Raw genomic sequence first — 11,725 nt, 5'->3', positions numbered from 1 at the left:
ACTTCAAGATGCTTATTCATTTATAGATCATCTCATCCATGTTCAGCTCTTGAGTGAATCGCCCGACAGCGAGGGACAAACAGAGTTACGGATAAACCCGCCCCGAATCCGCTTCTCAACAGCATCACGTGGGATAATAATGTCTTATCGGCTTGGGTGTCGTCAGCCCCGTTTCCCCCCCTCTTTCTTCCCCTCTCTCCGACCCCTCTTTGGCCTTCAACGGACTCAATTCCCGGGCGGACCTGAGGTTGTGAGCTGTGCTCTACGGGCTCTCTGGCTTTTTCTATCGTTGACCGATTTTCAACCACGGCCGCCTCGATAGTCGTTGAACATCCTGACCCATAGACCCATTAACTCAGTTCAACATCAAGCAGCCGTGTATCCCATCAGGCCGGACGGAAGTGACAGCCGTACTCGTCACGATCTTCAAATTCCCAAGAAACCGAAAGAGCCACAGCCAGGTGGATCCAGCGGCGAGATCAAACAGGAGTAAACGAACCTAGCCATTCTTAACGAAACCCCAACGAGAGCCCAGATACAAGAAAAGTCGAAGGGAAAAGATGGCCACGCCGGCCCACTGCTACTATTGCTTCGAGAGCCTCGCAGCCTCCTATCAACGCAAGGAACCCATCGACCTGGCCTCCGTCGAGGAACTCTGGGCCCGCCATGAACAGTTCAAGAAACTCTCCGCGCTGCAGGCCACCGAAGAGGAGACGGACTATCCGCTCAGCGTAGATGACGACGACGACGACGAACCCGCAGGTGGTGGGCGTGGTGGTGGCGGTCACCGGAAGATCAAGCTGCCCAGCGTGCACCGGTTGCAGTCCAGCTCCAGCACCACGACGACTCGGCCCTCATCGCTCAACTCCTCGCACTCCACGCTGACCACGTCGACCACGCTGACCACCCCGGGGTCCTCCACTCTCTCCGACACCGCCAGCGGACGCTCCCGTCGCGAGGAGCCGCCCGAGCCCCAAGAGTACCCGCTCTTCGTAACCTGGAACACCCTCTCGCGCCACGGCCACAAGTCTCTCCGCGGGTGTATCGGAACCTTCGAGGCCCAGGAGCTGTCCGAGGGCCTGAGAGACTACGCTCTTACCTCGTAAGGGAACCCCACAAAAGAAATCTCGCCACAGGGAAACTGGAAATACTGACAGACAAAAACCCCGTTGATAGTGCATTCGAAGACACCCGCTTCGCCCCCATCCCTTCCACCCTCCTCCCCTCCCTCTCCTGCTCCCTAACCCTCCTAGGCACCTTCGAACCCTGCACCAACGCCCTCGACTGGATCCTCGGCCTCCACGGCCTCCGCATCTCCTTCATCCACCGCGGCCGTCGCTACGGCGCCACCTACCTCCCCGACGTCGCCGTCGAACAAGGCTGGACCAAGGAGGAGACCGTCAAGAGCCTGATGCAGAAAGCCGGGTGGGACGACAGCAACAGCAGCAGCAGCAACAATAGCAGTGCCGCGAGGCGGTTTCTTCGGGCTGGCTCGAGTAATCATCATAGTAGTAACACCAGTAGTGGCGGGACGTCTTCGGTCAAGCCGCCATGGGATCAGGTCTCGGATTTCCGGGCGGTCAAGTATCAGGGGCTGAAGGCGAGTTGTACATATGCCGAGTGGCAGGAGTGGCGGCGGTGGGTTCTGGGGTTGGGGGATGGGAGTGAGAAGTTGTTGGTTGGGTGATTTTGATCCACCCCGGGGCCCCTTCATGAATAGACTTCCTTTTGTCTGGGATATTTGGGGTTGAATCTCTAATGATGATGATAATGATGATCTAATGATGTGGTTTCATTGTGAGTGAAGGGGATGGTGCGTTTCATTTTTGGGTAAGGCGGGGGGCGTGTTCATGTTTCGTCTTTTTTTTTGTGGATAGGATTAAGACATAAACTTCATTTTTTTTTAAAGCTCAACGAACCAGCTGCCGCCGGGGAGAATAATTCGTAATCGATAGGCTCCGATCTGGATTTTGGAACCAGTATGCAGCACCCGTCGTGCTCAAATCATCGTGCGTATATTGGTAGGATTATCTTTGTAGGATCGACCACACAGACATCAATATATATCAGCCAAGAAGCAAGGGAACAAGCGAGGAAGCAACGAAAAGATGGTATCTAGGCTATCTTTAGCATCCGACAGACACGAAACATGTGCTTAATGCATATATCATCTCTTCGCAGATTTGCTCCACAATCCCGCCACCGTCTCCTTGACCTTACGTTCTTGGGCCCGAATCTGCTCCTCCGTCTGCCCGCGGGCATTGCCCCGTCCGTCGATTTCCATGTCCCCGTCGTGATCGGCACGGTCTCCCTGGTGCTGGAGAGGATACTGGTGTTCCTCGTAGACGTCGTTCCCAACGACGCGTTCGGGCTTGGGGTCGACGCTCATCACGCCGTCCATCATGAGCCCTCCTCCCTCGCGGAGCTTGTTGATGGCCCGCACCGTGTCGATGGCCTTGTGGAGCGTGCGTCGTGCGTTGAAGTTCTTCTTCACCGTCGGCAGGAGATCCTCGCCCGAGCCGAACTTGTCGACGTCGGTGTCGTAGGGCGGGTTGACCCAGGCATGTTGCAGGGCGGCGTGGGCCGTCATTCGCGCGGCGGGGTCGATGGTTAGGCAGCGTTTGATGAAATCGCGCGCCTCGGGCGAGACGCCGCGCCAGTATTCAAGAGGCGTGAAGGAATAGTCGGCTGCAAGGATGGCCTGCATCTCTTCCAGGTTGGAGTCGCGGTCGAAGGGGGTATAGCCGCAGAGTAAGAAGTAGGTGATGACACCAATGGCCCAGATATCTCTGCGAAAGGGGACGTGTCAGATACTTTTGATTCGAAAAGTGCAAGGTGCTCTGGATGGGAATATTCCCAGATTAAGACGTACACTGGTTTTCCATGGCCGCTTTTCTTGAAGATCTCGGGTGCCATGTACCCAGGCGTACCACATGTCGTGGTGAGCACGTGGAACTGCTCCTCGTCCATGATCCGAGACAGGCCGAAGTCTGCGATCAACAGATCCGCGTTGTCCTCGGGAGTCCGGAACAGGAGGTTTTCTGGCTTGAGATCGCGATGCACGATGCCATGATCGTGTAGATACGCAACCGCAGACAAGATCGCACGGATGAGATCCGCTGCGTCGGATTCGTAGTAGCTCCCTTTTCGGCAGATACGGTCGAAGAGCTCTCCACCGAGCGCAAGGTCAGTGACCAGGTAAACTGAAGAATATGTTAGCGTCATAGAGCCCCTGCGCCTATCGAACCCAAGTTATATGGGATGGCATACGATTGTTCATGGTTTCAAAATAGTCGACCAGGGTCAGTATGTTTTGGTGACCCATCGATACTCTCTTCAGCACGGCGATCTCATTCCGGACCTGTCAAGGTGCATAGATCGCCCATACCATTAGCCTCTGTGCGATCATATCTGTGCATCCCATTTGGCCGGTAGTAGTTCAGAAATAATTACCATGTGCTCGCGCCCGGCCATCAAGCGTTTATTGATCACCTTCGCCGCATAGTAACGGCCCGTATCGATGTGCACGCATTCTTTAACCACAGAATAAGAACCGGCGCCTAGCGTCTTGCCGGTCTTGTACCGACAAGGCTGGACCTTGGGGCGCTGGCCTGTTTGCGCTGGTGATGCCATGGATCAAGAGCAGTGCAGAAATCCGAGAATATATAGGGTCGTGGCAAGAGGATAATAGAAGCGAGAAACGACAACAGCCGGTGCTGCCACGAGCTCAGCGGAGACAGCGAGGAGGAGAAAGTGAGAGCTGATAAGTAAAGTGCCTGTGAAACGCGGCCCCGCAGTCAGCTTAAAGTGAACGGAGAACAGCGAACAACAACAATAGCGACCCTGAAGAAACGGCTGGAAATGGGGAGATCGGCGTACAGAGGGAACAGACTTCCGAGCTCTCGTCCGAGCAGGGAGATGTTGTTATCCGTTTGGGAAAAGGGGGAGAGTAAGAGGGAGGGACTGTTTCGTCCTATCGCGATCGGCTTGGGTGGTGGGGAGTGCATCCGACTGCGGGGTCCGCGGTGGAAACTTGGCCACTGACGGGTCAGGCACGTACTCGAGTGCGATTCGGTGAATTGACTGGAAAAGGGGTGGATGTGAATCTGTGTACCTGTGTATCTTGATAGGTAGTCTAAATGTTAAAGAAGAGAAGAGACGGCTGTCGAAAGCGTCGAGAGCTTGATCGAGCATGCGATTGCGGATTACCTTACCTTAGTTGTTTAGGTGGCGCACGTGCAACTGAGATAAGCCATTCCTCCCTAACTTACTGCCTGTACAGTACAAATCGCAAGGAAAACAACCAAAAGAATATTTAGCCACAATCCACGACTATGTATCCACTTGATCTATGACTATATACAAGAAAGCTCATGCGCAAGGCTATGCTAACCGCCCCTTGAACGCCAAGGTATCCAAAGCTATTATCCTCCTATCAGAATTTACCAAGCAGGGTATTGTCACCAACAAACCTGAACCTAACGCTGAGCACAAAGACCAACCATATTACATCTGTCCTAGAACTTCCCCCACGACAGTCTCCAGCAGCTTGAGGTTGTGGAACTTCGCAACACTATCCAGGAGCCGTAGCTTCTTCTCAATCTCTCCGCGGTTCATCGTTTCCACCCACACCCCGCTGCACGAACAATGCTCCATGAAATCACTGATCTTCAATCCCCCACACTTGGAGCATTTGAGGTCCTGAGTCTGCCAGCCAACAATAAATCCTTGCACCTGGCCAATGAGGGTCTCCTCCTGCGCGAGCCGGTCATACTCGGTTTGACAGAAGGGACAGCGCCAAGGTTTCACCGAAGATTTGTTCGACTCCGTGCCAGGATCAGGAAGCACATCTTCATCTCGGCACAAGTCCAGGTCTCGAATCAGACAACAGGCGTTGCAGGTGAGCTCAGGGATTTTCAAGCTTGCTCCTGGGTTCTCGAATCGACCCTCTTTGCTAAATTCTCGGATCTCAAACAGCGCAAGTAGCTCCCGACGCAGCAGTCGTGTCTCCATTGTGGTAGTCTTGGACAGACTGAGCACCTGCATCAGCAGTTTGACCAATTCCAGAACCGGGTTGCGTTTCTCGTCATTGGGGTTCGAAAGCACACCAGGAAGGACAGGAAAAGCATAGTCGGATGCCAGCTCCGGGTGTAGCAATTCATCCCGCTGTCGGCGAATAAGACCCGTAATCTGCTTCTTCAACGGTTTAGAAAACTTCTCGGCGAGAATAGCCGAGATTTCTTCACTTTCTTCATCACTCGGACGCCCAATGGGGATCTGCGTCATCCGAGGAGTCGAAGAGTCGTTATCAGGGCGTTTCAGACCGTGCATCAACTCGATGTACTCGACTACCCAGTCATGGAAGATAGTTTGCATGGGCGTGGGTAGGAACCGACTGAGCTGCCAATGCATGACCGTCTCCAACGGCTGCTCGTCGGACTCGGCCACTTCCTGGCATCCTTTGCCACCATAATTGTATTCATCGTACCAGAGTAAATAGTCCCAGTATTCCTTGATCTCGAGGTCGATGAAGTGGAATGACGGATTCGCCCGAATGGACTTCAGGACGTACTGGCTGAATGCATAGGCGTTGCCCACTTCCGTCTTGGTGGTGTGGAGTAGAAGGCGAGTGGAGCTTGCGAAGATAATGTTTGCACCCACTCGCCTGAATTCGGCCATCAGTCTCTGGAACGATTTCCTTGACAACATGCGCACATAATGGTGCAGTGATTGATCATATAGGCAGGAAGCAGGACTCTCCACCCATCGGATCAGATGCTGCACCATGATATCAGCCATACTGTTTCCATCACAAGCTTCAGTCCACCAGTTCTTCACCATTTCCCGAAGAACAACGGCCCCGGCTGAAGTGAATGCCTTCTCCGAGTAGAGCACCCCTCCATTCGCGTCAGCTGATGTGCCAGATGATGCCAGCAGTGTATCTGCTCCCTCCATTTCGTTGATGATGGATGAGGTCAGAATCGTGTTGATGGCGAGGTTGCGCACTTCGAGCTCAATACACACAGTTGTATATGCGTTCGGCATATTTACGGACGGCATTGGAACCTTTTCCAGAGGGCCTGTTGTGTCGTCTTTCTCATAGCCTGCATGGTCAGGCCTAGGGTTCGAGGACCACCAAAGCACAACGTTATTCTGTTGAAGACGCCTGGCATAGGAGATATCGATCATGAAGCGAGGATCGTCGTTCTCCAGATTGCAGAGAGGAACATCACCATACCTTGCGAGCAAGGTCATATGCTGCACCCAAGCAGAGAGATAAAGATAATGTGTGACCAAGCGCCGAGCAACAAAAGTCTGCCAACCTAAGGGCGGAAGTTCCATGTCTGAAACCTCAGGCTTCACAGGTAAAATAGGGTATTCCTTCAATATGGGCACGTCATGACATAGGCGGCTTCTTTGATGAGACTGAATGACCATAATGGCAGGCTGAGTCTCCTCGGATTTCAGTTTCTTGATCAGATCCCCAACCTCCAAGTGAGCTTTCCTCCTTGTGGTCACCTGCGTGGTCTTGAAATGAAGCTTCTCCTGATACTCGAAAGCAGTCTGTGTGTTGTCCGCAGCTAGATTTTGCAGTCTGCGCGCACGAAGTTCCGCGTAAATCTTATCGACGTTTGGAAGGCCTTGGACGTCCCGGGTACGATTAAGGATAACGATGTGAGCCTCATTCTTCGCCGTGGAGAAGATGGCAAATATCTGCCTGTCGCCAGAAGTAACATGATACAGATAGTGGTATGCCATAGGAGCGTCTAGCAGATAAGGCTGATCGGTATTCGTATGACAGAGAGTTGAGAGGTCGAATCCCTTATCCAAGCCTTCTCCGAGAACGCCTCGCTGTTCTTCATCGAATGTACAAATACTGCCGAGTTTGAGGACTGCGCGAACGGTGAGAGGAATGCTCCTTTCATAAACACCTTCAACACTGGGGTGTTGCAGAAGGATATCAATCTTGTTGGCTTCGCGAATGTATGTCTCCTCCGATAATGTCAATTTGAATAAATGAACTGACGGATGTCCATTTGGTAATGTATGGTTGACTTTCTCAACCTCACAGTCAGGGACATCCACATCGGGAAGAGAATCCTGTTTCAGGTTGACGTATATTTGTCGGGGAACCTTAACAGTGAGTGCATGGACTTTCCGATCGATCAGGACAAATGCTCGCACAATACCAGGCCGCGATGTTTCAGCAAGCTGTAAGACCTGCCATGTATTGATATACAATAGCTCCGCCTGGTTCCGGAAAAGATTGCTCAAGGAATCGGTAGTAACATTGACCCTCTCTCCGAACAGCTGACGGCGACGGATCCGAGCCTGTTGTTGGATTTTCCATTTCTGCTTCTGATACTTCAGGAATCCAACGTAGTCATCTGTAATCGATGGCATCTTGGTTGGTAGAGTAGCAAACGGATCAAGGGAGGTTTTGGGAAGACCTTCAGGGTGCTTTCTCTTTTGAGAAACCTTGCTTTCGGGTGACGATTTCGACTTCTGTGTGGAGTTGCCAATCACCTCATCCAGGTCACCAGTATGTTGGACGCGATGATCAAGGATGTTTGTGGAGATGTCTGTCAAGGGGGTCTTCTCTGACCGGGTGAACATATCTGTCATTTTCGTCTGCTTGAATTTGTCATCCTTCTGATTGATACGCCTCTGCAGCCAGTCCGGATGTGCCACTCTGGGCACAGGGTTTCGAATCTTTTGTAGGGCAGCTGGGATGGTGATGAGCTTCTGCACCACGGAGCCCAGGCGCTCGAGATAGTAATCCCAGTCAATGACCGTTCGAGGATCCATATCACCAGGGTCATCTTTCAGCCACTTTCGTAAGAAGAAGCGTTTGACACTTTCCTCGGCCGAGAAAATGGCTACAGGAATGGCTCGCTCAGTAACAGGAGTGTTCCTTGGCCTCGAAGAAATGATATACTTGCAGTTCAAGCCCTTATCTTTGACCATTTGTTCTCCCAAGAATTCTGCGAGGCGTCGAGCGGTTGTGATAGATGTCGACTTCTGGTTCCCATATTCCTCGAGCGTCTTGGTCATGCTTCTGTTCTCAGAAATGAGGTCAATCAGTTCCTCATCGGCCAGAGTCGCACCATGCTCGTACAGCACGTCTAACCACCGATCAGCCACTTTAGCTACTGCGGCGTAAGTCTCGGTAAGCGTAGACCCTTCTAAGAAGAAGCGGAAAATCTGGGTCTGGAAAATCTTGATGAGCTTCAGCTCTCCTCGACGCTTGACCTCAAAACCCTTCAGTTCCGCCAGAGACCCGTCATGATTGAAAACAGCATAACGTTTCTTCAAGTTCTTATCTTCCTCCTTGGAAGTGGGTAGAATCATCGCCTTGTAAGGCCCATCAACCTCGAAGAAGATAGAGTTGTCACTGTGGGTCTCATATCTGAATGAAGCTGGATCGACAAGAGTCTGATACTGGTGGTTGGTGTAGCTTCCGTGCACAAGGTGGTTGAGCATAACACAGGGATAGGAGATACCGAGCTTTTTGCCGTTCTTTAGAGTGAAGGTGAAGTTCTCGGGAAACGAACCAGGAAGCATACACCAGATACCGTCAGTATCGAGCTCAAGAGGGCGACCGATACGTTCAACCAGCTCTCGTGCCATCTGAATAATGCGAGCTCCGGTCAAACATGTCACGCCAGCCATTTCCATGGAATACCATCGAGAACCCTTTCTCATCACATAACCGTAGAAACTGTTTAGAATGACTTTGTGGGCAAGCTGCAGGGAATCATACAAGATAATCATCTTCTTCGCCTCATCAATTTCTGCAGCCGATGCACCAGACGATTTCAGGGCCTCAGTCTTGCCTTTCCAGACCTTCTGCTTCCCCTTGAAGTCATATCTTCGATCACGAAAACTGCGAACAGTGTCGACATAGAACGGATTCTCCCGCTGACAAATGATAGCCTCTCTGACTATCGTTTTGCTATCGTGGATCTTGTGGTAGATCTTTTTACTGTAATCCTGCAGTCTCTTTTTGACGATACCGGCTTGCTCTTCAATACTCAAGTCACCAAACATCCTCATTGGGCTATTTTTATACCTTCCGGGGAACTTCTCGTTCGAAACTGCATGGCGAATCATGTTGTACTCGTCGCGTTTTGCAGGAAGAAATTCACCTCTCCAAGCCCATGGCATTCGCCTATCGCAGGTCTTGCCGGGCCGGTTGAAATCACAAGCGGCGCAGTTGGACTCTTCAATCATGGAGTCTGGTTGCAGCCGGTTCGTGATCATGATGTTCGGATACATGGAAGCGACATCCAAATGGTAAATGAAAGGAACCTCATCCCTATGCGGCTTCTCTTTGAGGCCCATCAACTTGTCAGAAATCTGTTTCTTGACCTCGTCGTAATTGGTGACATCATCCATTGACTTCTTCTCTTCGACCTCAATGCTGAATTTCAGAGCCGCATCAAGATCACGGAGAAGTTCATCCACAGCAGCCGGGTCTACCTTGAAGGTGACTGGTATGTCGCTTCGGAAAACACCAGCCTCAATACTTTCGACGTGCCCTCCAACATAAGTCTCCGACTCGAGCAGATGGCCTTCATAGAAAGCTTCTGGGGGATCTTTATGCTTGTTGGGTAGGACGATATTGCCCTGGTATGCTTGCACCATCAGAAGCATTTCGCAAAGCGTTCCAGTTCCCTTCCTCAGAGTGTCGTCTGGATTCAAAGGTAGAATTGTGCAAAGGGAGAAGATGAAAGGGTGAACATATTTCATATACAAGTAGTATGTTGCCACGGCATCGGACACGGAGTACTCCGCCAAAGTCTGGGGACGCTCACTGGCGTACGGAGTCATCAGCTCTGGATCGAGCTCGTCAGGATCGTATCCAAGCTTCGCGACAGTGACGGCTTTCAAGCCACGACTTCCTTGAGGAAGATAACTGTCACGATTGACCCAAGCGAAGCAATCCATGTGCACACAGTGGTCGGCCTGGTAGATATCCTCGCTGTTCTTCCGGAAGCCAATCTCTTTGTACATATCGATGCCCAACACGCTAGCTCGTGCCTCAACGAAGGGCCAGTCGAAGAAGTCACCGTTGTATGTGGCAATGACCGTCGGCTTCGCCTCTTTGATATGCTCAAAAAACCGTTCGATGACGCTCCGTTCGTCTGGCTCATTGAAGATCATGAAGGGCCCGTTGTACTCGGCTTTTGGCGTGTATTCGAAGTCGTTGATGTCCTCAGACACAATTTCTCGATTTGTGATAAGGAAGCCTTGGCCATCAATCATATAAGATATCATCATGATCTGATCAATCACGGAATCCGGGAATTTGAGAGGTAATTTAGTCGTTTCGATATCGAACGCGAGAATGACAGGATCGGCACGAGTGAGTCGCTCTTCTATACAGCTCAGTGAGATAACTCCGTGTTTCGACTCGACTGTGTACCATTTTCCTATGCGAATGTCTACGAAACAATTAGCCGAGCGACCTTGAAGGAGCAGAAGCGACCTACCTTTATCAATAGAAACTCGGACATGGTAAGGGACATCATATTCCCTAATATCAACAATAAAGTCGCTCGCGTTCATATTGGCATTAGATCGTGACTCGTTAATTAGTTCATCATCAAAGAGGTCAAAGCCAGCGTTGCCGCTTCAATAACTCAGTCAGTTTCAATGGCCATAGAATCCATGGGTTCCAGACTATACCTTGACATCTCCACATAAGCATCCATCGCTGTCGCATTCTTCTTGTTCTTTTCCGCCAGAGGCAAGATGGTCCTTCGTACTTCCAGCAAGTGGCTGACATTGGCGAAGCTTAGTTGAAGATAGTTCCGGCGATGCCCAAGTAAATGATTCGGCAACGAAAGGTCCTCCTTCTCCACGCGCGTCACCTTCTTGACGAGCCCTTCAAACATTCTGCGACACCATTCCTCAACCTCCGCTTCGTGGCCTTTCTTCACGGCGATCAAGAAATAGGGGTCGTATTCGACTGTCGCCTTGAAGCTGGTGCCGCCATCCTCGAGGAAGTAATAATCGACACCGGCGCGTCCACCGGGGACATTCGGATCCTGAATCGATGTGCTGTGCATGTTGATGAGCCAACCCACTCGCTTCTCACCGGCCTCGAAGCGCGGAAAGCCCAAGGACTCGTCAATGCTGTTCGCCAGCCGGATGGCCTCGAATTTCTCATCTTGAGACGTAGCTTCTGTCGATCTAAGGGACGCGAACTCGACGGTCTTCGTCCGTCTCGGGTTGAACGAAGCAGCCCCAGATCGGAACTTGTTGCCGAATTTGCTAGGTTTTCTTGAAGGCATTGCGACGACGTGCCCACCGGCCGGGCCTGAGGATCACTGCAAGATGCGGAGATGATGTCGATAGAACATGGAAAAAAGATAATAAGAGGTTGATGTTTCAATAAGGGAAAGGGTGGCACATAATTTCGCAGCCTTCGCTAGAGTGGTTATTGTTAGTAGGAGAATAATTCAAGACTGGCTGTAAAGTTGAGTATCTCGATTGCACTTGAATCGACCCGATCCACACTGTATGCTGCGGAGCCCACCAGAGTAAATTAGATTTCGACCTGCGCCATTCCAACGCGTTCGCGTTTCTACTTTACGCGTGCCATTGGCCGATCGCCTTGTCACGGGGAAACTAACCGCTTTCGTCGTGCCGCCGGGCAGGTTCTCGGATCGCGGAATCGTCCGAATGTCCGCGGCCTTATTGTTTCTCTGCGAAGAAG

The 11,725-nt window shown here is 51.5% G+C and overlaps 3 protein-coding genes across 3 annotated transcripts; 1 reads left to right on the top strand and 2 right to left on the bottom strand.

Moving 5' to 3' along the window:
• The first annotated feature begins 191 nt into the window (after positions 1-191).
• BO66DRAFT_473830 (AMMECR1 domain-containing protein) lies at positions 192-1,905 on the top strand. Its single transcript, XM_025653088.1, has 2 exons — positions 192-1,102; positions 1,177-1,905. The coding sequence occupies exons 1-2, from the start codon at positions 561-563 to the stop codon at positions 1,685-1,687; spliced, it is 1,053 nt and encodes a 350-aa protein (XP_025500751.1). The 5' UTR covers positions 192-560; the 3' UTR covers positions 1,688-1,905.
• Positions 1,906-1,920: 15 nt separating this feature from the next.
• On the bottom strand, positions 1,921-4,043 carry BO66DRAFT_164129 (serine/threonine-protein kinase). Its single transcript, XM_025642249.1, has 5 exons — positions 3,880-4,043; positions 3,454-3,776; positions 3,271-3,361; positions 2,873-3,203; positions 1,921-2,789 (listed from the first exon to the last, which is right to left on the bottom strand). Exons 2-5 carry the CDS (start codon positions 3,631-3,633, stop codon positions 2,168-2,170), a joined length of 1,224 nt encoding a protein of 407 aa, XP_025500750.1. The 5' UTR covers positions 3,634-3,776; positions 3,880-4,043; the 3' UTR covers positions 1,921-2,167.
• A 295-nt stretch (positions 4,044-4,338) lies between these two features.
• Positions 4,339-11,491, bottom strand: BO66DRAFT_473828 (DNA polymerase epsilon catalytic subunit POL2). The gene is made up of 3 exons (XM_025653087.1): positions 10,693-11,491; positions 10,497-10,636; positions 4,339-10,448 (listed from the first exon to the last, which is right to left on the bottom strand). The coding sequence occupies exons 1-3, from the start codon at positions 11,298-11,300 to the stop codon at positions 4,507-4,509; spliced, it is 6,690 nt and encodes a 2,229-aa protein (XP_025500749.1). The 5' UTR covers positions 11,301-11,491; the 3' UTR covers positions 4,339-4,506.
• Positions 11,492-11,725: the final 234 nt, after the last annotated feature.

Source organism: Aspergillus aculeatinus (genome assembly GCF_003184765.1).
Source record: "Aspergillus aculeatinus CBS 121060 unplaced genomic scaffold BO66scaffold_46, whole genome shotgun sequence".
NCBI classification, from domain to species: Eukaryota; Fungi; Ascomycota; class Eurotiomycetes; order Eurotiales; family Aspergillaceae; genus Aspergillus; species Aspergillus aculeatinus.
This window is presented reverse-complemented; position numbering and strand designations above follow the sequence as displayed.

Excerpts from the sequence above, each read along its gene's own strand:
- BO66DRAFT_473830 (XM_025653088.1), top strand. The coding sequence starts at position 561 with ATGGCCACGCCGGCCCACTGCTACTATTGCTTCGAGAGCCTCGCAGCC. Across the intron at positions 1,103-1,176 it reads AGAGACTACGCTCTTACCTC|TGCATTCGAAGACACCCGCT; the intron begins GTAAGGGAACCC and ends CCCCGTTGATAG.
- BO66DRAFT_473828 (XM_025653087.1), bottom strand. The coding sequence starts at position 11,300 with ATGCCTTCAAGAAAACCTAGCAAATTCGGCAACAAGTTCCGATCTGGG. Across the intron at positions 10,637-10,692 it reads GCTTATGTGGAGATGTCAAG|CGGCAACGCTGGCTTTGACC; the intron begins GTATAGTCTGGA and ends GAGTTATTGAAG. Across the intron at positions 10,449-10,496 it reads CCGAGTTTCTATTGATAAAG|ACATTCGCATAGGAAAATGG; the intron begins GTAGGTCGCTTC and ends ATTGTTTCGTAG.
- BO66DRAFT_164129 (XM_025642249.1), bottom strand. The coding sequence starts at position 3,633 with ATGGCATCACCAGCGCAAACAGGCCAGCGCCCCAAGGTCCAGCCTTGT. Across the intron at positions 3,204-3,270 it reads TTTTGAAACCATGAACAATC|TTTACCTGGTCACTGACCTT; the intron begins GTATGCCATCCC and ends CATATTCTTCAG. Across the intron at positions 2,790-2,872 it reads AGCGGCCATGGAAAACCAGT|AGATATCTGGGCCATTGGTG; the intron begins GTACGTCTTAAT and ends CCCCTTTCGCAG.